The 26,729-nt window shown below is 44.4% G+C and overlaps 2 protein-coding genes across 4 annotated transcripts in view; one reads left to right on the forward strand and one right to left on the reverse strand.

Moving 5' to 3' along the window:
* GPA33 (glycoprotein A33) overlaps window positions 1–12,278 on the reverse strand; it is a 39,206-nt gene extending 26,928 nt beyond the window's left edge. Inside the window, exon 1 of the mRNA XM_015125386.3 lies at window positions 11,998–12,278. Within this exon, the coding sequence (XP_014980872.1) occupies window positions 11,998–12,088 (91 nt within the window). The 5' untranslated portion in view covers window positions 12,089–12,278. The remainder of the gene's footprint in view (window positions 1–11,997) is intronic.
* A 4,664-nt stretch (window positions 12,279–16,942) lies between these two features.
* Window positions 16,943–26,729, forward strand: part of STYXL2 (serine/threonine/tyrosine interacting like 2) — a 39,035-nt gene continuing 29,248 nt past the window's right edge. The window contains exons 1-2 of one of the 3 annotated variants that reach the window (XM_015125371.3): window positions 16,943–17,359; window positions 17,999–18,124. In XM_015125371.3, coding sequence (XP_014980857.3) covers window positions 18,015–18,124 — 110 coding nt within the window. In that variant the 5' untranslated portion in view covers window positions 16,943–17,359; window positions 17,999–18,014. Of the gene's footprint in view, window positions 17,360–17,540; window positions 17,707–17,998; window positions 18,125–26,729 lie in introns of those variants that run through there. The other 2 variants (XM_077999120.1, XM_015125376.3) reach the window with 2 other exon arrangements.

Below are 26,729 nucleotides of genomic sequence, written 5' to 3' on the forward strand. Positions count from 1 at the left end.
GCCACTGGCAGAACCTAAATGGCCCATGCACCGTTGGTCCCCCAAACTCAAGCACATTCTATCTGATAGTAACAATTCTCACTCTTGAATCAAAGAGAACCAACCCACTAAGTCATTCCTTTAGACAATGGAGTGTCTAATTACCTGCTCACTCAAGATTAAAGAGATGTTAAGTCAACCATCAATGGATGAAAAATGAGTCACTCTACTGAGTGTTCTCAATTACTGTTAATCTCATGTTATATTAATTACATCTCAATGGTACAGGCACTATACAGGTATTTTACAGATAGTCTCTCATTTATTTTCATACTCTCTTTAACGATAGACATTTGTATTTTCCCTATTTTACTGGTGACATAATTGAGGTTCCAGAAGGTTAAACCCTTTGCTCTATCTAGATGTGACAGCTAGCAAATGGCAGAGCTGCTGGCAAGTCCTCAAATAGAGGCAGCCCTAGTGAGGGTATAGGGCTGCTGCTCAACAGTCAGGGAAAAGTGCTAATTGTTGCCTGCAGGGACTGGGGGATGGTATTTTCCTTGGCTGTCAACAGAATCTATTTCCTATTTTGTTCCTTGACCACATCACACCCCTCAATCTTGTCACAGAAACTCTTCTGCTTTCTTCAGTCAACCAACAAGTATTTAATATGTGCCTAGCATATAAAACCAGCCCCCTGCTCTACACAGCGAGATAAGATAGATGCCCACAAAGTCATCTTCTTACCCTAGCAAAGTTAATGGACATACACTACCTTCACACATACACTTAGATCCTCTTAACCAAATGCTAAGTACAGTATTTGCTCATAGAAGAGAATTCAATGTGACCTTTATATAGGAAAAGAACTAGGGCTGGCAACTGCATAGAAACAACACCCGCTATTCTCTAGCACCTCAAAGTTCTCAGGAGCCTCACATCCTTGTGAGAGGCGAGACTCCGCCAAATGGAATGGCCGAATTGGCTGTATTCAGATTCTCTGAACATCCCCTTCCCAGGAGGGCAATACACTCCCATCAACCACTCCTACCACTTTTTCTTTCTGTCTCCCAGCTCTCCCTTTCTTCTGGTTCAGAAACATCCCTTCGATACTTTAATCCCGGAGCGTGTACCGCTCTGTATCGCACAACTTCTCCATGGCCATTTCAGGAGGCAGCGTGGCATAGAATTTGAATGCACAGGTTCTAGAACGAGAATGCCTCCTTTGGAACTCTGGTTCCTTTCTTTACTACATGTATAACCATGAGCAGTTTCCTTAAGCTCTTTGTGCCACAGAGTTTTCCTTTGAGAAATGGGTTGTGTGAGAATTAAGTGACATGAAATGGTACTTTGTTTAGAATAGTTCCTAACTCATAATCAATAAATGATGGTTACTATTACATATATTTTTCATATTGAGCCACTTCTGTTTCCTTATCTCATACTCTGTTGTGGAGGTGCATCCTTGGTAGAAGTTAATCACAAGAGGCAGCACTCACCGTCACCATGGGTGAGCTGTCAAAAAGGAATAGTAATTGCTAATGATTATAACTAAAGAATAGATCAGTTTTAGAGATCATTATAACAGAGAGTTAAAATCCATTTTATGTTATTAGACCTGTGAAGGAAGAAATGGAAATGAATGAATAAGAAAGAGCTCATAAAGAAAAAAACCAGCCGGGTGTGGTGGCTCACTCCTGTAATCCCAGCACTTTGGGAGGCCAAGGTGGGCGAATCGCCTGAGCTCAGGAATTGGAGACCAGCCTGAGCAACAAGGTGAAACCCCATCTCTACTAAACTACAAAAATTAGCCAGGCGTGGCAGCGTGCGCCTGTAGTTCTTACTCAGGAGACTGAGGGAGGAGAATTGCTTGAACCCAGGAGGTGGAGGTTGCAGTGAGCCAAGATCATGCCACTGCACTGCAGCCTGGGCGACAGAGCGAGACTCCGTCTCCAAAAAAAAATCTTACACAAATATGGAGCACTCTTTCGATGTTATTTGTAAACCTGAGAAGGATCTTAAAAAGCTCATCCCATACCCTGAGGCACACTTAACATTTTCCATAATGTGAGACGAGAAGTTATTCCGTGTTTAAAAACTTTATGCCAACAGCCATCTTGGGAATCCTTCATAGCTAGCCTAAATCCTTTCCACCCATTCAGTCAATATCCTCTTGTCCTGACATTACTGGCAATGAAGACATCTGGCTGGACTTTTTGTAGGTTTAGAGGCTTCTGATGTTTGCAATCACCAGCTTTTTCACTTCCATCTGGAATAAATCCAGTTTCTTTTTCTTCTTTCCACAGGCTTTATGCTTATTAGCGCTGCATCCCTCATTTTCTCTTCTGGGGGTCTTTGCACCCCTACTCAGTGAATGAGACCAAAGCACCAGGTAGGACATCTAAGCTGGGATGAGGAAGTTGAGAAGTGAAGCTCATTTTTAGAGTCTTCCAGCTCCCTCGCTTTTTACTTCCTTGTCTAGGTCGGCATTCAATATCACGTCTCCAGCTGCCCAGAGCCCACCCTCCTCCCAGTAGTTCTGGCTCTCCCATCCAGTCACACCGTTTGCCCTGTGCCCATCATGCTGTAGATATTTTCTTTCTTCCATCCTCTCTCCCCTACTCTCCCTGTCAAGGCTGAGCTCTTCTGATGGTCAAGAAGAGCATCCATCAGATAAGCTAATTTACTGTAAGGTGTTACTAACTAATAATGTATCAATGTGTTAACCTCCAGGGGTATACAAGTTAGAAGTGCAAGCGCCTTTACTTGCAATGAAGGAATCATAACAATCTCTTGCATGATAGCACATGCATCGTCCTAAAGAAGATACCTCAACCTTCCCTAGAAGAATTGATAACTCTGTCCTTTGCGTCACCTACTACCCATGGCTTCCTGCCTCCTAGTCCTTCTCTCTCATAAAAATTTATTATACAATACAGCAGCATGGCCAAGAGCACAAATGCTGGAGCCAAACTATCCAGGTTGGCATCCTCTTTCTTACTTTTCCTAACTGTGTAACTTTACACAACTGAATTAACTTCTCTGGGCTTCAGTTTCCTCAACTGTAAAGTTAGCATCATCATATTATCTGACTCCAGGTTGTGAGAGGGTTGAATGACTTCACATAAGGTGCATATCCTTTACCCTGGGACATAAAGGACTCTACAGGCAATCTAAATTGTCATGTCTCTCTCCTCCACTGCCCTGTGTTTTCTCCATCTTCATATCCCCAGAGCTCAGCAAAGTGCCTAACACGTAAAAGGTCTCAATATGTGCTTTCTGACAGCAAATGAATGAGTTATAGAGAATTTAAGCTTACAGGATGGGTAGGATTTAAAACCAGAGAAACTTGGTGGAAGAACCTATTCAATGAATTGCTGGAAACTGACCAAAAGTAAAATAAAGGACCAAAGGAGCCCCAGAGATGGGAAGTGGAGTCTGCAAGATACCCCAGCTGGAAATGGGAGAGGTCATTTCCCCTCCCTAAGGGGGTCGGTATGGAGAGCCAGCTTGAGGTCTCGATGATTGCTTGTAAAAAATTAAAGTTTATTAAGAAGATAATAAACGATCTCTTGAGAACTAAATGGAAAGTAATACATTGGAGGATAATGAAATGCTTGATGGAACCGGCGGCTTGAGGCATACATAGCACATTATGTGAGCCCTTGGGAAACTGGCATTAATGCCTCCACTTAGGAAAATCCATTTGCTCAGAGAAACCACATTCTTAGGGAGGAGATTCTGGAGGCCAGAAGGGACCCAGCCAGCCCCAGGACCAAGTACCATGCTCTGGTGTTGAGAAAGTGCTGGTCTCTAGGGAGAGGAAGGCAGTTCGCACACACAGGTTGATTTGTCCTTCCTTTATAGGCAGGGGAAACAGCCCCTGCAGGCTCTCAAACTGGCCCCCGAGAGAGGAGAGATTGAGAGGCTAGGAGGGAGGTGGTTTAGGACTCAATAAATGTTGAACCGTTCATTCAACATGATTCTTTAGGCATCTATAAATTCAAATCAATCCAATAAAATTCTCCCAATGTCCTAGTTTAGTGCAAGGCACCATGAAAATGATCAGAGGTATGTTCACACCCCATCTTGGAAGCCCACCAGGACCACCCCAGCCCTTCCTGCTGGCTAGCTTTCCCGAGCCACTTCGGGCAGATGTGTCCCAGGCACATGTAGTTCTCATGTTGATATGGGCTGTGCATCAGGCTCCTTCCCTCAACAGATGGCAGGCTCCTTGGAGCAGGGTCTGAATCTCAGACTTCTCTTATATCCACCACTCGCCGGCTCGACCCGCAACGTGTCTACACTGAGCTGGGTCCTAATAAGGCCTTGTTGATTGAGTGGTCTGTGGCACAATCCCTGCTCAGGAAGCAGTCAGAGGTTACTGTCAGCCAGCATCCTAATAGAGCCTAATTAAGTGTTAAAGTGCAAGTGTTAAGAGAACGAGGTGTGTAGGGGGGGAGGGGAGGAGCTGAGTTAAAACCGGGAAAAGAGATTTAATGGGAAGGCTTATCGAGGAGGCAGAACTTCACATAGCTCCCAAGGGATTCAATTCACGGTGCAGGACTGCATATATAAGGGAATAAAGCAGGATGCAAAACTGTACATACAACAGTGTCCCAATCCCACACAATCACAGACAGAGAGAGCGCGAATATTTCTAGAAGAAAATATACCAAAATACAGTATTAATAACAGTTATCTGTGGCTTCTGAGATCATGGAGCAATCTGAGATTTCTTCTATGTGTACTTTCATTTCCCAAATGCTCTGCAACAAACATACAGCCCTCTTTTAACAATAAAGCCAGCTAGGAGGTGAAGAAGTAGAGACAGTGAGGGCAGCCTATTTTGTCAGGAGCTCGCCTAACACTGGACGATAAGAAAGCTGAGACCAGAGGGGCACAGAGGATCCTGAGCAGATTTCTTTAGCCCCTCTGGGATTGAAGATGGAGAGACAGGGGTGGATTTGTAGGTTATAGGGAAGGTGCTCCCAGCAAGGAAGAGACTGAAAGTGCAGGAGACACCAGATGGAGCAAGCCTGGGAGGGGACCTGAGAGGAGGGGAAGGGCCAGGGCACAGGTGGAAGGCCAGCTTTGCTCACAGGAAGTGTCACCTGTTCCCCAAGTGCAGACGGGTATGTCGGTGGGCAGGTGCAGGGCGTGAGCTCTAGCCAATGAATAAACATTTTATGCTCCTCTCCCAGTGAACTTTGTGATGGCCCTAATGGGAAGCGTCTGTTTGTCGCCATGTTCTGCCCATGCCCGGTGTTTATGGCATCCCTGACTCAGCAGGGCAGAAAAGGAGGAAGCAGCCCAAAGGTCACTGGGTAGGAGAGGAGAGGGAGACACCTCAGGGAGGAGGTGGTTCCAAGCTTGACGGTTGGTGCCCCAGGCAGAGAGGAGAAAGGGTGATCTGGGAACAGAGACAAGCCCCACAGAGCAAGCAGAGAGAAGACGATGGAGGGCACAACCTGAGTGCTGCCAACCTGGGGTGGCTTGAGGGGCAACTGAACTTCCCCGCAAGTCCACTATGTCCTATACCAGCTGTTGGGATACTGAAACTTCCACCATTGACAGAATGCACAGAAACTCCTGCTAAAATGCAGGTGATGTCTGAGAGGCAGGGAAGACACAGTAAGTGACTTTCTCTAAGTCACCTTAACCTGGGGATTAATCCATCTCCCTAACTAGCTAACGCCTCTTATCTATGAAACCCAGGAAAGGAAAGTGAGGCAGGACCATTCTGAGAGAAGCAAGTGAGATTAGGAATGCGGAGCTTGGAGACAAGCAGGGGCAGCCTGGAGGAGGAAGAAAAGCAGGAAAGGCAGGATAGGAAGTGGTGAAGCCAGCCAGCCTGTTGCCGGGGGGCGATTCAGAAGGGTCTGCACTCATTCATTAACACCTATCCAGCAAACGGCTGCTGGGAGCCCGTGTCCTGGGCACTATGCCAGACTCCGGGAATACAACGTGGGGCAGTGACAGATGCAGTTCCTGCTCTCACACGTTCACTGTTCCAGGGAAGTCAGATGGTAATAAATAAATAATCATAGAAAGAAATATAAAACCACCATAGTAACAAGTGTCATGCATTTGATGGGAGGATATAACAGAGAGAGTACCCTGAGGAAGGGCCTTTTGAGCTGAGATTGAAACATAAGCAGGAGTGAACCATGCGAAAATAGGAAAAGAGGTGTGAGGGAAGGGCATCGTGCAGAGGTCAGGGGGTGGCAGAAGGCGAGGCATGTTTCAGAAACTAACACAAGCCTGTGTGTAGCTATGGCACCAGGCAGGTTTCCTGGGGGTACATGATTCCCCATATGATATCCTTTAGCCTCCCACTATCAATCCAAGTAAACTTGTCCAAATACAAAACAAATAAAAACAGCTTCCTTGTCTCATCCAAGTAGTTGAGGACAAATCCTGCTATGCGCCCTTTCAGCCAGATTTCCTGCCCCCATCAAGACCTTCCTACAAGCAACTCAAATCACACCATACATGGCCAGTGCAGCCAGAAATGTGGGCTGGGCCTGGCCCTTATCGGCCATGACAACGATCTGAGTCTTTATCCTAACAGTCATGGGAAGTTACGAAAGGGCTTTAAGCAGAGGTAGTGACATGGTCATGATTTTATTTTACAAGATCATTCTGGCTCCAGGGTGGAGAGCAGTTAGAAGAAGGGCAAACAGACTCAGGAGGCAAGCGAGGCAGCTGTGGCAGTAGCTTAGGCGAGGCAGTGTAGAGCATGAGGTGACAGAGGAAATGGAGAAAAACGGGCAGACTGAAGAAATGCTGGAGAGCTAAAATCATCACACAAAGTGATGATCTGAATTTGTAGGTGGGGGACAAAGAGATCAAGGGTGATGTGGCAGTTTTAAAATGTGGTACCCAAATTCTTTTAAACTGTTCTCGTGAAAAGGTGTTCTTATTCTCTCCCTTGAGTTGGGTTCTGTGACTACTTCTCAACAGAATATGGCAGAAGCGATGCTGGGTCAGTTTCTGGGCTTTGCCTTAAGAAACCAGCAGCTTTAACTTCTTGTCTCTTTAGATGTTTACTCTTGAAATCCAGCCATGACGTTATGAGGAGGCACAAGCTCATCTGTGGAGAGGCCCCTGGAGAGAGGAACTGGACTATATACCAGTTTGTTAGCCAGTGAGTGCATCATCTTGGAAGTGGGTCTTCCAATGCTGGTTAAGCCAACCCAGCTGACACTGCATAAAGCAAAGACAAGCTGTCCCTGCCAAGCACCACCCAAATTGCTAATTTAAGAGCAAAATAAATGATTTTTATTATTTTAAGTCACTAAATGTTGGAGTGATTTATTACACGGCAACAGAAAATGTAACAGATAACTGCTAGATTTCTGGTTTTCCTTCCTGAATGGACAGTTTGTCATTTATTGAGAGAGGTTTGGGGACCCAGGTTTGGGGACAAAGATCCTGAGTTTTGTTTTCAGTTTGAGAGTTTGCAGTGTTCCACAAATCTAGGTTGAGAAGTCACGTGGGCTGTGGGACTTGTGAGACAATAGCTCAGGAGAGATGCTGGGTTTGAAGACAGAAATTTATAAGTCAGCTGGGAATGGGTGGCAACTAAAGCTCTGGAAGTGGCGGTGGATGTAGAGTGACAATAGGAGAGCCTGGGGCACTCTGACATTTCATGGCAGGGCAGAGGAGAATGAGGCTGCTAAGGAGACATGGAAAGATCAAGTCCAGAGATGCAGGAGGAGAACAAGGAGAGGAAGCCTCATGGGAACCAACAGAATAGAGTGTTTCAGGAACGAGGCAGAGATTAGCCAGGTCAAACACTGCCAGGATTACAAGTACATGCTGGGCCAGGCACCCTTTCCCCAGGCTTCCTGGTGACCAGCATCACAATAGGCAGCATGGTTGTATTACCAAAAAGCCCTGAGAAGGGACTCTGCTGGGCAAAGGCAAGATGAGGATCACACCTGTGCCTATGAACCAATTCTTCCCTATGGCCTTGCTTCTCAGACTCTGTGGTCCCTGGACCAGGAGTATCATCCGCTGGGAGCTCATTAGAAATGCAGAATGTCAGGTCCTACCCTGGACATACTGAAGCAACTGATTTTAACAAGATCCTCAGATGACTTGTATGCACACTAATGTGGGAGAATGCATACAATTGAGCCCCCTAAATTGAGGGAATTGGACAGTAACTCAGAGAAGCAGCCAGATGATGAAAAACGGAGCCGAAAGTCACATGCAGTGTATTAGAGGCAACTGTTCATTAAACCGACTTTTCCTCAAGTTCCAATTTGTGTCTGGACACCTAGACTGCACATCAGAATCACCTGGGTAACTTTTCAACAACCAGAGAGAAACTCAGACCCTGCCCCTCTGGATCCTGACTCAGAAGGTATGGGGGAGACTGGGCATCTGTATTTTCACTTCCCAGGTGACTCTGATGGGCAACTAAGGTTGAAAGCCACTGGCCTACACTATTATTCTTCCTCTTTTGAACACCTACCCCTCTTAAATGGACCATTCATTACATCCTTTCCCCATTGAGGCTGGGACTGAGACTAGAGTAGGACATTTTAATCCTGATTGCATCTCGGACAGGCAGGCACCTTTCCCAGGTTAAAGTTCTCCTGAGTTTTTCTCATTTAACTTAGAAAAACAAGGAAGCCTTCTCTCATTCTAGGAAGGTGGGATGTGTAAGTAAGTGTGTGTGAGAGGGAGATTGGGTCTTCAAAGCTTTCACTGTCTCTGAGCAGAGCTGTTCAGTGACTTTTTTCTCCTGGAACTTTCCTCTTTATGTATCCCTTTTCATGCAGCTGTACATGGCAGCACGTCAAATCTTTCATGAAGTCTGGTGGCTGAAGAAAAATCCTGAAATGGAAGTGCCTTGATTTTGTGCACACATTGGAGCATTTTCTCTAACAGCCTTATGGACGGGGCAGCACATGGCGGCTTTTTGGGTGATAATTTAGGGTTCGTCCACAGCGACCTCTGACTCCCTTTCTTGGCACGTGTCTGCCATCTCAGAGCTCTCAGATGATTGGTCACCAAAGTCTACTAATTTTCTGTAACTTACATTTCCCCACAGTAATAACAATAACTGCACTCATAACTGGCATTTATTGAGTGGTTATTATGTGTCAGGTACTGTTCTAAGATTTTTACATGTGCAAACTCATTTAGTACCTATAATAGCCCTGTTGGGGCACAGTGTGAATTTTACACCCTCTCCATTTCAGACTAGAAGACTTTGCAAGAAGACTTTAGCAAGGTGAAGTCATTTGCCCACACCATAGTCAGTTAAGAGGCAATAGGGTCAGCCCCCTTTGATCCCTTGGGATGGCAGTGGAATGTCAGGAGCGACGGGTGGATCATTTCCCAGGCATGGAGGTCTGTTTTGTCACTGACTCTGTTTAGAATTGTCAGCACATGGTAATCATAAAAAGCAGATCATCAGTGGCTCATGTCTGTAATCCCAGCACTTTGGGAGGCAGAGGCAGGCGGATCGCGAGGTCAGGAGTTCAAGACCAGTTTGGCCAGCGTAGTGAAACCCTGTCTCTACTAAAAATACAAAAAATTAGCCAGGCATGGTGGTGCATGCCTGTACTCCCAACTACTCAGGAGGCTGAGGCAGGAGAATTTCTTGATCCTGGGAGGCGGAGGTTGCAGTGAGCTGAGATCATACCACTGCACTCCAGCCTGGGCAACAGAGCGAGACTCTGTTTCACAGGAAAAAAAAAAAAAAAAAGGCCAACTCTTAGTCGGTTTTAAACTCTCTAGTTTAAAAGCACTGCCTTATGTTTGTGTCCCCTGCATGGGACCCTATGAATAGCTTCTGCTTCCTCAAACACCACTTGAGTCCTGGGACCCGTTTATCAGTGCAGTGCTTCCCTGCCCAGGTCTTAGCAGAATCAATTCCTGGGAAAGGTCAGATGGGAAGAGAAAGAAAAGAGAAGCCCAGTAGGTCCTCTGGAACCCAACTGAAGCTCCACTTCCTCCAGGAAGCCTTTCCTAATGTCCCTGCTCCTACCTGGGTCTCCCCTACCTGTGCAGAGGAGGAGGTGGTGTCCTCTCATGACGCATGGTGGGGAGGACTGCCTGGTTGCTTTTGTTCAACCTTTGAAGGTCTTCCTTGCTCACCTGCAGTGGCAATGGCTATTTCACTATTGGGTAAACTCTGTCTATATGCCTCGAGTTGACCACCAAGCCTGGCTTTTCCTGCCCCACTTCTTTGGTCCCTTCCTCCTCTTAATGTAAGATATGGAGGAAGAAACGGTGGTGGGCAAATGATTCTCGGCTGGGCAGGCTGTGGGGGGGCATGGGGCGGAGGTAGAAGACACTCCATCAGTGTGTCTGAAAACATGCCCAAGATTTGTTCTGCTGGGTGCGTTCCCCAGGGGCCACCTGCCTCCTCATAGGAAGAAGCAAAATGTCCTGTTCCAGGCAATTCAGACTTAAGGCCACTTTTCCCTCCAAGCTGGGTGAGCATTTCGTTTTAAGATCTTTTTTCTAAGCCAAATTTTCTTCTTTTCATTCATGCATAGGTTGCAGCCAGACTACAAGTGTGGGGCTATGTGTTGGGAGCTGGGGTGGTGCAGGCGTGGAGCAGCTTCTGGCTTACCAGGAGAAGATGGGAGAATCACTGGCCCAGTCAGGGAGGAAGGGTGTTTCCTTCAGCCTCCCTCCCTCAGGCCCTGAAGCATCCTCCTTGCCTGAATCTGATGGCTGAGATAGGCCCAATTATGACTAATCATTCCAGACTCCTCACTTCTATGGCGCCTGCACAAACTATATGCTCAGTAAAGAGTTGTTCGGATAAAGGAATGAGCCAACCAGTCCATCTTGGTGGATGATGAGGGGCTTTCTGCCTTCAGTCCGATGGACTTGAGCCAGCCTGAGCTAATGATCTTACCCAGATCTTCCTCCAAACCATGTGATCCAGCCCTTCCCCAGCAGCAGGCTGCCCTTCCCTCAAGAGCCCCAATGCCAGGTGTTGAGAGATGAGCGTATCTAGGACCTGGGAGAACCAAGATGAGCTGTAGGCCACGTGGCCCTTAGCTTTCCTGTGTATGCTAAAAAGTGAGCTCTAAACCAGTCTCCTGGTTTCCACTTCCCGAGGCTTAGTGCTCCTGAGATTCCTGGTATAACTCTTCTCCTCCCCATTGCTGCTGGATCCTGGAAGCCCTCAACAGTGTCTGAATTGCAACGTGATGGCCAAATACACTAAACCAAAGATATTCCTAAACTTTCCCAAACCCTGCATCTCTCAACTTCCCTCTCTCCATTCTATTTCCTTCTGATGCCCAGCAAAATAGTTGGAACCTTAATGCCAAGACTTCCATTCTAATCCTTAGACACTCCATAGGTCCCCACACAACACTGTGCTATTAAGCACTTGATTTGGATTCAACCATATGCTCATGAATGTCTGATTTTATTCTGGAAGGTTTCCCTCCCAGAGGGAAATGCTCCGAGTCCCAGAGTTTTCAATGACCAGGGTCCCAGAAGGGGCAAGGAGCTTTGGCCTTTGGAAAAGACCCTTCTAGTTTGTTGTTTGTTTTTAGGGTTTGAATCTTCTCTTGCTCTGAGAATGCTACTGGATAAGTTGCATTGTCTCTTCTCTCTCAGTTTCCCATCTTTTTCTCTGGTTTTAACACAAATGTTCATATACTAGATAATGAACGTATCTAGATCCACACACCCTGGATTTTCTAAGACAACTTGGATTTCAAATACTTTGTCCCCACTGTCAAATTCTGTGTCTGATCCTATAATCTAATTTGGGATAAGAAAATATGGTCTTGAGAGTACTTTGAATTCTTCGTTTCAGCAATGGGCTAGAATGTTATTCACTAATATGCAAATAAAAACCATTCTGATTCCGGGCACTGGCCCGGAATGTGTAATTCTGCCCAGCAGGAACACTGCTGGGTTGCTGGAAGCCCTTCCTGGGAAGGCTCTGGGAGAGTCTCTCCTTCAGCCCTAGGTCCCCATGTCTCACCCACCCCTGGGCGCTGGACAGAAAAGGGGCCTACTCACCTGCACAGAGTGTCCACAGCACAGGCCACATCTTCCCCACCATGGTCTTGCTTCTTCTCTGCCCTAAACCTAGCCTGTCACTGGCAGCCATCTGACAGGTCTGAGCTGTCTGGTTAAGGCAGCCTCTGGCCTGGCCCAACTGGAGGTCCCTGCAGTTCTCCTTCCCACCCACCTCTGCCCAGCCTCAGCTGGATTGGCAGGTGAGCTCCTCAACTAGATTGGCAGGTGAGCTGGGGCTGGGCTCATGCGTCACCTATTCCAAAGGTCCCATGAGGAGTCTTCCCTACTTCCCTCGAGTTCCCCTTAAACCAGCCACCTCCCCTGCCTTCTCCCTACTTAGCAGGTGTACAAAGTCCTAGACCGGTCACAAAGGGGTAGGCTTTATAACTGACAGGAAATAAATAATAAAAAGAGAAATACCCTCAGAGGTAGGGTTCCAAGCTAGTAAAAGAAAGGTGTTGCCCATATTTGCTGAAACACTTCAAGACACAATGTGATCTGTTTCTCTACTTCTCTCCTCTTTTACATCCTCCACCCCACAGTGCGCTAGAGATATAGTCATGAAGAAAACAGGAAATCTCTCCCCTCAGAGTTTATATTCTGATTGGGAAAGTAGCAAGTTCATAAGTGAAAGAAAATCATCTTGGGGACGTGTGACCAACTCCTCTCAGTTTTCCTAGGACTGTCCCAGTTTTCAAACCAAAAGGAACCCCCTCAGTCCCGAGCAAATTGGGATGATGGTCACCCTACTGAAAGAATGATCAGTGGTGTGGAACCATAATTCTCCAGGAGCAGCGGCTGTTGCTGGTTTCTTCCATAGATATTCTAGATATGTGACAGAATAAGCACAAATGATAGCGTTCCATATACATTGTTCTGCAATGATTTATTCATTTTTCATTTAATGAAAGGTTTTGGAAAACTTTTTGTATTGGTATGTATAAAACCACCATTATCTATTTAAAATGGGGATATTTCACTGTATATGAGTGACATGATTTATTTAACCAAACTACTTTTAAGATTGTTTTTCCCCATCTTTCACAATTACGAAACGATTGCAACCAATATCTATTATGTGTACGATATTTCACACGTGTTGTGATTATACATGTAAGATAAATTCTTAAAAGTAAAATTTCTGAAATGACTCACTGAAAGGTTATACGTATTTGTAATTTTTATAGATTTTGCTAAACTAGCTACCAAGAGAATTTTGCAGACTACGCTCCTACTAGCAGCATATGAGGATGACTATCTCCCCACACACTCACTAACACAGCTACCAAATGTCTATGACACAGTTATCAAACTTTCTGCTCATCACCAATCTAAATGAACATGATATCCCATTGTGTCCGGAATTGGTGGATTCTTGGTTTCACTGACTTCAAGAATGAAGCCTCAGACCCTCGCAGGGAATGATGTTACAGTTCTTAAAGATGGAGTTTGTTCCTTCAGATGTTTAGATGTGCCCGGGGTTTCTTCCTTCTCATGGGTTCGTGGTCTCTTCCTTCTCATGGGTTCGTGGTTTCGCTGCCTTTGGAAGGAAGCTGCAGACCTTTGCAGTGAGTGTTACAGTTCTTAAAGCCAGCGCATCTGGAGTTGTCTGTTCTTTCTGGTGGGTTCGAGGCCTCGCTGGTTTCAGGAGTGAAGCTGTAGACTTTTGCGGTTAGTGTTACAGCTCATAAAGGTGGCGTAGACCCAAACAGTGAATAGCAGCTAGATTTATTGCCAAGAGTGAAAGAACAAACTTCCCACAGCTGAAGCGGACCCCACCAGGTCGCCCGGCTGGCTCGAGCAGCCTGCTTCTATTCCCTTACCTGACCCCACCCACATCCTGCTGATTGGTCCATTTTACAGAAAATTGATTGGTCCGTTTTAGAGAGAGCTGATTGGTCCATTTTACAGAGAGCTGATTGGTCCATCTTGACAGAGTGCTGATTGGTGCATTTACAATCCTTTAGCTAGGCACAAAAGTTCTCCAAGTCCCCACTAGATTAGCTAGACATAGAGCACTGATTGCTGTGTTTACAAACCTTGAGCTAGACACAGAGTGCTGATTGTTGCATATACAATCCTCCAGCTAGACATAAAAGTTCTTTAAGTCCCCACCCAACTCAGGAGCCCAGCTGGCTTTGCCTAGTGGATCCCATGCGGGGGCCACAGGCGGAGCTTGCCGGCCAGTCCCGACCCACAGGCAGCACTCCTCAGCCACTGGGCGGTTGATGGGATCAGGCACCCTGGAGCAGGCAATGGCGCCCATCAGGGAGGCTCGGGCCATGCGGGAGCCCACGGTGGGGGCCGGGGGAGGGCTCTGGTATGGCGGGCTGCGGGTCCCGAGCCCTGCAGCTTGGAGAAGCGGCTGAGGCCCTGCGAGAATTCCAGCGCGGCGCTGGGGGGCCGGCAGTGCTGGGGGACCCTGCGCACCCTCCGCAGCTGCTGGCCCGGGTGCTAAGCCCCTCACTGCCCAGGGCCTACAGCGCTGCCTGGCCACTCCCAGTGCGGGCCGCTGAGCCCGCGCCCACTGGGAACTCCCCTGTTCCCACTGGGGCCTCTCCACACTTCCCGGCAAACAGAGGGAGCCGGCTCAGGTCTCAACCAACTCAGAGAGGGTCTCCCAGAGTGCAGTGGCAGGCTGAAGGGCTCCTCAAGCACGGCCAGAGTGGATGCCAAGGCTAAGGAGGCGCCGAGACTGATCGAGGGCTACTAGCACATTGTCGCCTCTCACCATGTATATATAATTTACTTTTAAAAATTATTGGTGAAATTAGGCCAGGCGCGGTGGCTCACACCTGTAATCCCAGCACTTTGGGAGGCTGAGGTGGGCAGATCACAAGGTCTAGAGATAGAGACCATCCTGGCTAACACGGTGAAACTCCGCCTCTACTAAAACTACAAAAAATTAGCCGGGCATGGTGGCGGGAGCCTGTAATCCCAGCTACTTGGGAGACTGAGGCAGGAGAATGGTGAACCCGGGAGGCAGAGCTTGCAGTGAGCCAAAATGGTGCCTCTGCACTCCAGCCTGGGCGACAGAGCAAAACCCCATCTCAAAAAAAAAAAAAATTTATTAGTGAAATTGAAAATATGTTAATATAGTTGTGCATCATATATATAGAGAGAGACTAGGTAGCTCATTTGCCCATATTTCTTTTTTTAATAAATTTTTAAAAATATAGAGAGAGTCTTGCTATGTTTACCAGGCTGGTCTGGAATTCCTGGGCTCAAGCAATCCTGCCTCAGCCTCCCAAAGTGCTGGGATTACAGGCATGAGCCACCACGTCCAGTCATTTGGCCATATTTCTATTGAGTTGTTGATCTTTAGCTTGTTGACTTCTAGCAGCTCTTTGTACATTAGGGAAAGGAACTTTTGGATGTGATAAGCATTGCAAGTATTTCCCCTAGCATTTCTTTGTGTTATGAATTCATAATATCCTGCATGAATTATTGTTATCAATCCTTTTGACTGCTAGGTTTGGTTGACATACAAAATTTGTTGTTTTCTGTTTATTACCTTTCATTCAGGCACCTTGTTAAATTCTCTTATTATATGTAATAATTGTTCAGCCCCAACATTTTATAATATCTTTGCCAAATTATTCTTCCTAACACACAGCCCTGATGCTATTACTTGTCTGCTCGGGTCCTATCACTGACTCTGCAGAACCTAACAAATTGGCTTTTAAGGTATTCTAGCATTTGTTCTCAAACACAGTCTACCTTCCAGAATTTGTAATTTATGCTCTGACCAAGTTAGACATCTTTTCATACCCAGAACTCATACTTCCTTACCCCCAAAACTTTGTTGATGCCACCCCCTCGGTACCCTTCCCCTACTATATCTGCTGTTATAATCTTACTTGTCCTTTAGAAGCCAGCTCATTTATCACCACTGCTTCTAGGAAGCCTTTCCTAATTTCTTCAGTCAGAAGGGCTCTTTCTCACCTTTGAACTCACACAGCACTCTGGATCTCTTTTAGGACACTACATTCTGTCTTATGCTTGAGTTATTTTTGGTCTGTGCCTCATTCCTCCTAATAAACAGTGAGCTCATTCATTCAGCCATTCCGAATGATACTATATACCAGGCATCGTTCCACCTAACTAGGAAGAAAGACAACTTTAAGCTACATGTCTTACCAACTTTGGTCAAGTACGGTGCCATATGTAGTAGGTAATCAATGAATATCTGTAAGTGGGTAAATAGATGGATGGATAAATTAATGAAAAGATGACTATAGTATGTGTGGGATGAGAGGTGTGGGCTATTTGGCTTTGCTTTGATCATAGTGATGGTAGAGGGGGTAGTGGGGTAAGATAGCTTATTTGACATTTATGAAGCTCACAGAATTCTTATGTCACCAGGGTTGCCAATCCATCATCACCTCGGGGTGTGAGTAGAGGGGAGGAAACATGGAGGATGAGGACAACTGTTCAGTTGACCATCCAGAGACATGTCTATTAAAATAAATGTAGGTGGGGAACCGTGGCTCACACCTGTAATCCCAGCACTTTGGAAGGCCGAGGTGGATGGATCACTTCAGCCCAGGGGTTGGAGACCAGCCTGGGCAACATAGTGAGACCCCATCTCTACAAAAAATTTAAAAATTATCTGAGTGTGGTGGCATGTGCCTGTACTCCCAGCTACTCAGGAGGCTGAGGTGGGAAGATCACCTGACCCCGAGAGGTTGAGGCTACTGTGAGCTGTGATGGCTCCACTGCACTCTCACCAGGGCAACAGAGTGAGACCCTGTCTAAAAATAAAGAAAAAGAAATGTAATCCTTGTCACAAGCAATGACTACTCTTTAATTGTACCACAGTACTCTCCCAATATCTACCTGTTGAGGACCCTTTCCATTCTATATATCTGGTCTTTTATTTAGGCCTCTGAGGTTGACATGTGGCTGTGGTAAGTTTTTTATTCTTCTGTATCTTTGGATTTAGACTCTCTTCTGGAAGAACTTTGAATAGGCGGTCCCAGGCAAGAGGGTTTGAAGAGAGAGCCCAGAGAAAAACTGTTTTTTAGGTTCTCCATCTACCATGCACAAACGTCTTCCAATTCTGCTGCTAAATGTCAGTGTTTGGAGAATCAGCCAGGAGGGAAAGAGTTAAGTGAGGACTGCTTTGGGGCCTGGGTCTGGAGCCTGCATTCCTTCCTCCCAGAGATCTGCCAGCCTATGGGGCCAGAGGCTAAATTTAGAGGGTGGCTAAGGTTTCCTGTTAACAGCTGTCCTGCCCCTAGGAGAAGAAGCCCTGGAGAGAGGAGGTGGTTGGTTCCTGTCTCACTGGCCGGAACTTCAGCTTCGGTCATTTCATCTGGGTCCCTCAGCCCTTGGTGGGGAACACCCAGGCAGGTTAGAGGTGAGTGTGCTTCTCCCCTCGTCAGTCCTGGTGAGCCCAGGACTTATAATACAAAGGGCAGCGGCTTTGCCCTGAGTGTCAGGGCACAGCCATGATGGCTGGGACCAGCTGCTGGTATACTTCATGCTCCTTAATAGGCTCCAGGATGACGCCTGAGCCAAAGGCCCTGCCTCCTGTGGCCTTGGTTAGAGTCAGCGAAGGCCAGCTGCGTCTTCCCCAGCAGAGACAAAGGGGTGCACATGGGCGTAGGTGAGGGCTGTGTGTATATGCACACCCTATAATTTCAACTGAAAAATTTTGCTGGTCTGGGGAAGTCATTGTTCTTCAACTTCTTGAGCTGAGTTCAGGTAACCTGCTAGCTCCTCTGCCTGCTCCCTTGCTGGCATCTGTGGAAGAAGCCACACTGGCACCTCAATATTGTTACTTCAAGGTGGTCTCCCAATATGGTGGGGTGCACTTCTTGGTGTCCTGGTAACAGTGGCTGGGCCAGGTCTGACTGGGTTTTCCTTGCCGGTCCTTTGCCCACTGGGACCTTCCTATTCCTAGTTCCACTGAGGTGACATCACCGACACACCTTATCCCCCGACAAAACCTCTGGAACCTAATTCCCTAACTGCCTTTTTCTTGCCAAACTTTCAGAGGCTGGCAGGTTGTCATGGCGACCAGCAAGGACCCAGAGGAGGAGCAGGTAGTCCCAAGTGAGGAGGATGAAGCCAACGTGAGGGCGGTGCAGGCCCACTACCTCCGGAGCCCCTCCCCTAGCCAGTAAGTGACCACTCATCTCCCACCCTCACAGCCATAGCTGGGAGGGGCTGGGGACAGGTTGGGCCATTGGCTCCAGGGAGCCTGCAGCCATCACCTCAGTTCACTCAATTAATATTGAGTACTTGTATGTGTCCTACTTTCTGGAGGAGGTAAATATGCGAATAGACTGATTGCAATGTGGCAGGTGTGTGCTAGATATTAATATGTGCAGGATCTAGTATGTGGTGGACTAGACACTAGGGAAGGGAACAACTGGACTTGGAAGGTCATAGGAGGCTTGGCTGGAAGAGATGATGATGGACCCGAACCTCAAAGGATGAGTAGGAATTTGGCAGTGCTTGATTCACTAGGACTGGGGCTGGATATGGGGATGACAGGCCGTAGACTATAAGAAAAGGGATCAGGAGAGGAGAAGCCCATGGAAGCATTCCCTAGCACTAAAATAACTTTTTATCCATAATCAAGCTGTGTCTTTAAACTGGGAGATGTGCATGCCTGGGGCAAGTGGCAAGATGCCAAGGGGCCTGAGGCATCTTCCTGGAGAGTCCTCTTTTTACCACAAGTAATTTGAAACTTCTTTTATATTAAAATCTTCGACGTTATGTTATCATGTAGAATGAAAAAAAGTTCTTAACGTTTTAAGACAAACCACGAGACATTAAAGAAATATCGTGCTTAATTGCCTGCCGAAACAATACTGTGTGTGCCTGTCCATTTTCTTTTGTCATAAATCGTAACAGGAGACCTGACTTTTAATTATATCTCTGTCACCAAAATGGCATGAAGAATAACTTAAATGATTGAGCCTTTAGTTGGAAACAACTAAGTAAAACATCTGAAATTAACTTCCCCTCTAAGAATTTATCATTCTGCTTGACTTCACTTTTCTTCGATTCTCTTGGGGTCTTGCTGGCTCCTCCCTCCTGTGGTTCAAAAGGCTTCCCAAGTAGAGTAAGATGGGAACAAGGGCAGGTGCTCAGCACTCATGGGCCAGCGCACTTAGCCCAAATGGAGCTTAGAGACTTCTCCTTTAAAATTCAGCATTATGTCGGGAGTCCAAGGCGGGAGGATCACAAGGTCAGGAGATCGAGCCCAAAGCCTGGCCAATATAGTGAAACCCCATCTCTACTAAAAATACAAAACTTAGCAAGGTGTGGTGGTAGGTGCCTGTAATCTCAGCTACTCCGGAGACTGAGGCAAGAGTATCACTTGAACCTGGGAGGCAGAGGTTTCAGTGAGCCGAGATCGTGCCACAGAACTTCAGCCTGGGTGACAGAGGAGTGAGACTCCATCTCAAAAAAAAAGAAAAGAAAAGAAAAGAAAATTCAGCATTATGGTCTCACTTAGGAAAACTGTCAGGATTGAGAGATTTAACATATGTTCTCCTCTCTTGTATACCCGCCAATAAGGCAGAGGTCGCTTCGTGTGTGGTTGGGATAAGTGACAGTTTCATGTATTGCTAAGGGTAATGTTAGCTATTATATCTAAAGGACATTTCTTTCTTGCTCAAATAAGTTCCAAAACAGGTACCTGAGCAGTGATTCAAGAACTAAGACTCCTTCTATCTTGAGGGTTCACCACGTTAAACGTGGCTTCTAAAGTCACAATGCTCATCAGTATCCACATAAAATGGAGACGAGCATGGAGAATTTCCCAGGAGGTTTTATGGTCCAGACCTGAAAATGGCCACTTCATTTTGACTCATATTCCATTGTCTAGAACTCAGCAAGGCCATGCTTTCTTGCAAGGAAGGATGGGAAATAAGGTCCATGAGCCCAAGAAAATGAGGAAATGAGTGTGTTGATAGTAGCAGTCTCAGCCACAATGTACTCCTCTAGTCAGTCAATCCATGTTACCTTTTTTCCCCACCTATAGAACATGTATGTTTACTGCCTCCCAAGTGAGACAACTCAAAATCCCACTCACCAACTGCTGCATACATAGTACCAGGCTAGGTTCTCCAATGGGTGTGCATTCTCTTCCTCAGGCCTGAATGCAACACCTTATGGTCGGATCAGGGTAACTGCCAAAAACAGCTACCATTTTATAAAAGGAGGAAGAGGAAATACTGCAGTCATATAAATAATGAACATGTTGACCCAGGATGTGAGGAAACCTCCTACGTTTGACCTTGATTTGTCTCTCTGAGAGGAATACCCTTGTCTGTTGTTCTCTTTGACCTCTAGCTCTGCCTTCCTAGCTGTCTTGCTTGTCCATTATCCTCCATAGCCACGTTGAAGACATGTCTTCCTTGAAGGCTGTATAGCTTTTGCAGACTGTGTCCTGTTTATGAACATTTGATGACTCAGGGGCTGTTTTAAGGCTTATGCCACCTAAAAGCTTTTGGAAGTTCCGGGTTTCTTTGAAAATACTACCCTTTCAAAAACTCAATAGGTTTATGATCTATGTAGATTAGACAACTCCATGTGTTACTAACCACACTCAAAATTATTTCCTAGATACAGTTTTCAATCCTGATTCATTCATTTGCCTTTTTGTCTCAGTTTAATGTTAGTTATCTTGGGAGGCTGTCTGAAACTGTAAATATGGGTGGGGAGTCCAGGATGCATGTTGTAATTTGTAGTGTAATTGTTAGAAAGTTTTGCAATAGAATGTATAGCTGACAAGCTAATGAAGGGAAGATAAAATAATAAAATATAATCATTCCAAAAGAAGAAAAGAAAGTAGAGAAAAAGAATACAGAAAAAGAACAACTTTTTCCATAAGAAACTATAGGTTAAAAAAAAAAGAAAGAAAAAGAAAAATAAATAAGAAAATAGTAGGATGGTAGATTTAAGCTCAAATATATGAATAACTACATTAAATTTAAATAGACTAAATACTCCAACTAAAAGACAAAGATTGTCAGACTCAATTTTTTCAAAAGGCTACATAGTGTTTACCAGAGACACACCTTAAAAATAAGGATATAGGCTTGTCATGGTAGCTCATGCCTGTAATTCTAGCACTTTGGGAGGCTGAGGTAGGATGATTACTTGAGGCCAGGAGTTTGAGACCAGACTAGGCAACATAGTGAGACCCTGTCTCTGCAAACTTTTTTTTTTCTGAGACAGAGTCTCGCTCTGTCGCCAGGCTAGAGTGCAGTGGTGCGATCTCGGCTCACTGCAACCTCTGCCTCCAGGGTTCAAGTGAGTCTCCTGCCTCAGCCTCCAAAGTAGCTGGGACTACAGGCACACACCACCCCACCCAGCTAATTTTTGTATTTTTAGTAGAGACGGGGTTTCACCATGTTGGTCAGGATGGTCTCGATCTCTTGACCTCGTGATCCGTCTGCCTCAGCTCCCAAAGTGCTGGGATTACAGGTGTGAGCCACTGCGCCTGCCCAAGCATTTTTTAAAAAATTAGCCAGGCATGGTTGCCCATGCCTGTAGCCTCAGCTACTCACGAAGCTGAGGCAACAGGATTGCTTGAGCCCAGGAATTCAAGGCTGCAGTGAGTTATAACCATGCCACTGCATTCCAGCCTGGGTGACAAAGTGAGGCCCTGTCTCAAAAAATAAAATAAAAGAAAATAAAATAAGGATATACAAAAGTTAACAAAGAATAAAAGAAACTATACTACACTGTTCCAGTTACTACTGCTCATAACTTCAAATTTTAGTGGCATAAAATACCATTTTATTGTGTTCATAATCAGGAGCCTAGATGAGGCACAGTGGGGTTAGCCTGTCTTTGCTCGAGGATGTCCAAGGCCTCAGCTAGAAAGATTTGAAGACTGAAGATGACTTAAGGCTGAGGTGACTCACAGAGGCATCTTCACATTTAGCAGTTTATGTTGAAATTTACCTGGGCTTTTGGCCAGAAAACCTAAGATGGTCCTTCCATGTGGGCTACTTTGGGCTTTCTCTAAGCATGGTAGCTAAATTCCAAGAGTTTCATCCAAGAGAATAAGATAGATGTGTATTAATTTTCATGAGCTAGCCTCAGGAGTTACATAGCACCACTTCTGCTGTACTCTGCTGTCACAAATGTCCATGAAGTTTCAAGGGGAGGCACCATAGACTTCATCACTCCATCAGAGAAGTATCAAGGTGATATCGTAAAGTAAGAAAAACAAGCCAGTGAAGCAGATTTTAAAGTAATTATTACTAGATACAAAGAGACAAAAAGAGACATTTCATAATGATTAAAGGTTCAATTCACCAGAAAGATTAAATATTTTTCAATTTCTATGTTTAATAATACAGCCTCAAAATATATAAGGCAAAAAACTGACAGAACTGAATGAAAAATTAAAAGCCACAATCTCCCTCAACTCTATGTATATTTTTAAAAACTATCTCAGCAACTTATAAAATTTTAAAAAATCAAAAGAATAATTTTTAATAAGAATATAAAAAATTTATCAAGAGTAGTTGGACCAAGCAATAAACAAAATTAACCTAATTAGCATTTATAGAACATGTACCCAACAACTACAGGATATATATTCTTGTCATGTACACATGGAGCATTTACCAAAATAGATCATATACTGGGCCATACATATATCAACAAATGTTCAGTGATTGAAATAATGTAGAACATGTTATCTGAACATAGAAGAATAAAGGTAGCGATCAGTTAAAAAATTTAAAAATAGAGATTCAAATTAAAAGCACAATTAAATACTACTACATATTCACCAGAATATCTCAAACTAAAGACCAACAATAGCAAATATGAAGATGTGAAGCAATCAAAATTCTCATTCGTTGCTGGTGACAGTGTAAATTAGTACAACCTTTTGGAACTATTTTGCAGTATCTACTAAAGCTAAACATATGGTTGTCCTCTGATCCAGCATGCTCACTCTTCATAAATACTTAACAAAAACAACTACATATGTGCACCAGAAGATAAATACTATAATGTTTAGCAACTAATAGTCATTAAGAATATAAGATGTATAAACAACATGATGAACTGTCCAATTAGCAGTAGGCTAGATAAATAAAGTCTGGCATATATATTTATTTTAAAAACTGCCTGTCTTGGCCTGTTTTCTGTTGCTATAACAGAATACCTGAGACTGGGTAATGTACAAAGAATAGAGGTTTATTTGGCTCATAGCTCTGGAGGCTGGAAAGTCCAACATCAAGTGGCCACATTTGGCAAGGGCCTCATGCTGGCTCATAACATGGCAGATGGCATCACATGGCATGAGTGCATGTGAGAGAGGAGAGCAGGCATGTGCAAAAGAGACCAAATGCAAGAGGCAGCCTCACTTTAGAACAACCCCCTCTCCTGGTAACTAACCCAGTCACCCAAGAGCAAGAACTCACTCCTGTGAGAAAAGCATTCATCTCTCTTAACAACCTAATCACCTCTTAAAACACTGCCTTCCAATGCCACCCCATTGGAGACCAAGCCTCAACATGAGTTTTGGTGAAGACAAACCATAGCGTTGCCCTAGGGAATATGTATTTTATTAACTGCCTATCACTTTGGAGTGATTGAGCTTCTCAGATTATTGACTGAGGAAGGCAAATAATAAATATGACACAAAGGGGAAGGGGTGAAGGGAGTCACCGAAAGGGGAAATAGGAGGCAGGGAAGACTAATTCTGCTGGTTTACCAATTTTACACCACCTTAGCCTACCACAAGACAAAAGCACTGAAGCAAAGGCATTCAGTTCTTAGCCCTTCCAGCAGCCAGTCTGCCTTACTGGGCAAAAACAGGCTCAACCTGAAAGACCCACTTTCCTGTGCAATGGACTGAACTTCCTTAAAACATGGCCCCGCATCCAGAGCAAATGTCATCTGGATTTGCAGTGACTGCTGCCGAATCCTATTGGCTTTAATGCCCTTCTAGGTTTGTGTCTACTACTCAGCAATTGATTTCTAGAAACTTACCCCAAATCATCTAGCCCTTTTCAGAAATTTTCAAGGAAGGCAAACATGTGGTGACATGGTGACATTTCATAGTCTATCTCTTCCTGCAATGTCCTCATAAAATCTGAACTCTAAACTATTACAATTGCACAGGCTTTGGAGCTATCATCCAATCAATCCCACTTTACTACACAGAACCACACCTAAACCAGTTCAGATGAATGAATCTACAGTGCTTTTTAAAAATGAAAACAGAACCTCAGACCTGGAGAAAATATTTGTAAATTACGTATCTGATAAAGAACTTCTATCTAGAATGTATTTTTTAAAACTTCCACAACCTACTAATAAGGAAACAAACAACTTAATTAAAAAGCAGACAAATGACTTGAATACATAGTCACCAAAAAAGATACGTGGATAGCAAATAAGCTCATGAAAAAATGCTCAAAATCCTTAATCATTAGGGACACAAATTAAAACCACAATGAGTTACCATTACATAACTATTAAAATATCTGAAATTAAAAAGATTGACCATACCAAATGTTGGTGGAAAATGTGGAGTACTTGGGACAATCTTATACTATTGGTGGGAATGTAAAATAGTCCAGCCATTTTACAGTTTTTCAGTTTCTTATAAAATTAAACATACATCTACCTAAACATGCACACCTATATCTACATGATCCTGTCATTCTACTCCTAGGTATATACTCAAGAAAAATGAAAGCCTATGTCTCCTGGGTGCAGTGGCTCATGTCTGTAATCCCAGCACTTTAGGAGGCTAAGGCAAGTGTATCACCTGAGGTCAGGAGTTTGAGGCCAGCCTGCCCAACAGAGTGAAACCCCATCTTAACTAAAAATACAATAATTAGCTGGGTGTGGTGGGTGGGCACCGGTAAGCCCAGCAACTTAGGCTGAGGCAAAAGAATCGCTTGAACCAGAGAGGTGGAGGTTGCAGTGAACCAAGATTGCACCACTGCACTTCAGCCTAGGCAACAGAGTAAGAGTCCGTCTCAAAACAAAACAAAACAAAACCCTATGCCTATGCAAAGACTTGTACATGAATGTTCATAGCAGGTTTATTTGTAATAGCCAAAAAACTAAAAACATCCTAGATGTCCATTGACAAGTGAATGGATGAACACATTGTGTTACATTTATACGTAGAAATACTATACAGCAATGAAAAGAAATGAGCTATTGATTCATACAACAACATGGATGAATCTCAAAGTAATTGCACTGCTTGAAAATCAGACAAAAAAGGGTACACACTATATTATTCCATTTATATAAAATTCTAAAAAATGCAAATACATCTCTATAGTGGCAGAAAGCAGTTTAATGGTTGCCTGGGGGGCATAGGGCAGGGAGGGGGTGAGAGGGAGAGCTTAAAAAGGGGCACAATTTAAAAAAAAAAAAAAAAAGGGGGCACAAGGGATGATGTGATCTTGAGTGTAGTGATCACTTCACGGATGTATACATATGTCAAATCTTACCAGTTTATATATTTTAAATTTGTGCATTTTGTATATCAATAATAAAGCTGTTTTTTAAAAAGTATATATATATAATAAATAAAACCCTCTTTTAGGAGGCAGTATGGTACTGTGGAAAGAAATTAAGTGGTGTAGTGGAGACCAAAATTGAGGTCAGATCTGCCCTCCTACTTATAAACCCTTGAAAGCTTGCTTAAATTATGTAATCAAAAAAATCAGAATACCAGTTTTACCCAGTAGTAGAGAATAAATAATATAACATATATAAAGGTATACTGGATATTTGATAAATGGGGGTTCTCTTCCTTTTTCCTTCCAGAGAAAGATATCTGACAACAAAATTTTTTCAGTAACTCATCATGTCAAGAAATTTTTATTTAGCCAGAGTCCCATACACACTGGTTAAGACATCATGCTTCTCTAATTCTGCCATGAGCAAATCCTGTATTCTAAGAAGCAGAGTATCACTTACTGATATTTGTCCCCGTCCTGAATAGTCCTTCTTGTACTTGATAAGTGCCTGAAATTCCATCCTTCTGGTTTTATGACTTCAAGTAAAGGTTTGAGTCTTTAAGTTAAATTTCAAGTCTTTAAGTTAAATTATGCACCAAGTCAGCAAATACCTTACCAACGGACTCTTAGTCCTTGTACTAGTTTCCTAGGGCTGCCACAGCAAATTACTACAAACTGGGCAGCTTAGAAACAAGAGAAATTTATTTTCTCACATTTTGGAAGCCAGAAGTCTGAAATCAAGGTGGTGACAGAGCCACACAGCCTCCGAAGACTCTAAGGAAGACTCCTTCCTTGTCTCTTGCTCGTTTCTGTTGGCTACAGGCGTTTCTTGCATTGTGGCAGCATGATTCCAGTCTTCAAAAGGCCTTCTGCTCTGTATTCTCTTCTCTTCTAAGGACACTTGCCACTGGCTTTAGAGTTAATCCTAATTTAAGGTTATCTCATTTCAAAAGCTTTAACTTAATTACGCCTGCAATGATCCTTTTTCCAAAAAAGATTATATTCCCAGATTTTGGAAGATATACCATTTTGGAGGGCCATCGTTTAACTCACTACAGCCCTATATCCAGCCCCTAGCAAACATCATTGTACCCTTTCCTGTGGAATTAGAACAGAGTCTTGCAAAACTTCACCCAGTGCTCCAAACAGTCACTAGCAACCAGCCAAAATTAGCAGGGATGTAGCCTGCTTGCTGTCCTGGCAGGGAGTCCTGACATTTCAAGTCTCATCTGTAAATCTCATGCTAGGGTGAAT

This window comes from Macaca mulatta, chromosome 1 (genome assembly GCF_049350105.2).
Source record: "Macaca mulatta isolate MMU2019108-1 chromosome 1, T2T-MMU8v2.0, whole genome shotgun sequence".
NCBI classification, from domain to species: domain Eukaryota; kingdom Metazoa; phylum Chordata; class Mammalia; order Primates; family Cercopithecidae; genus Macaca; species Macaca mulatta.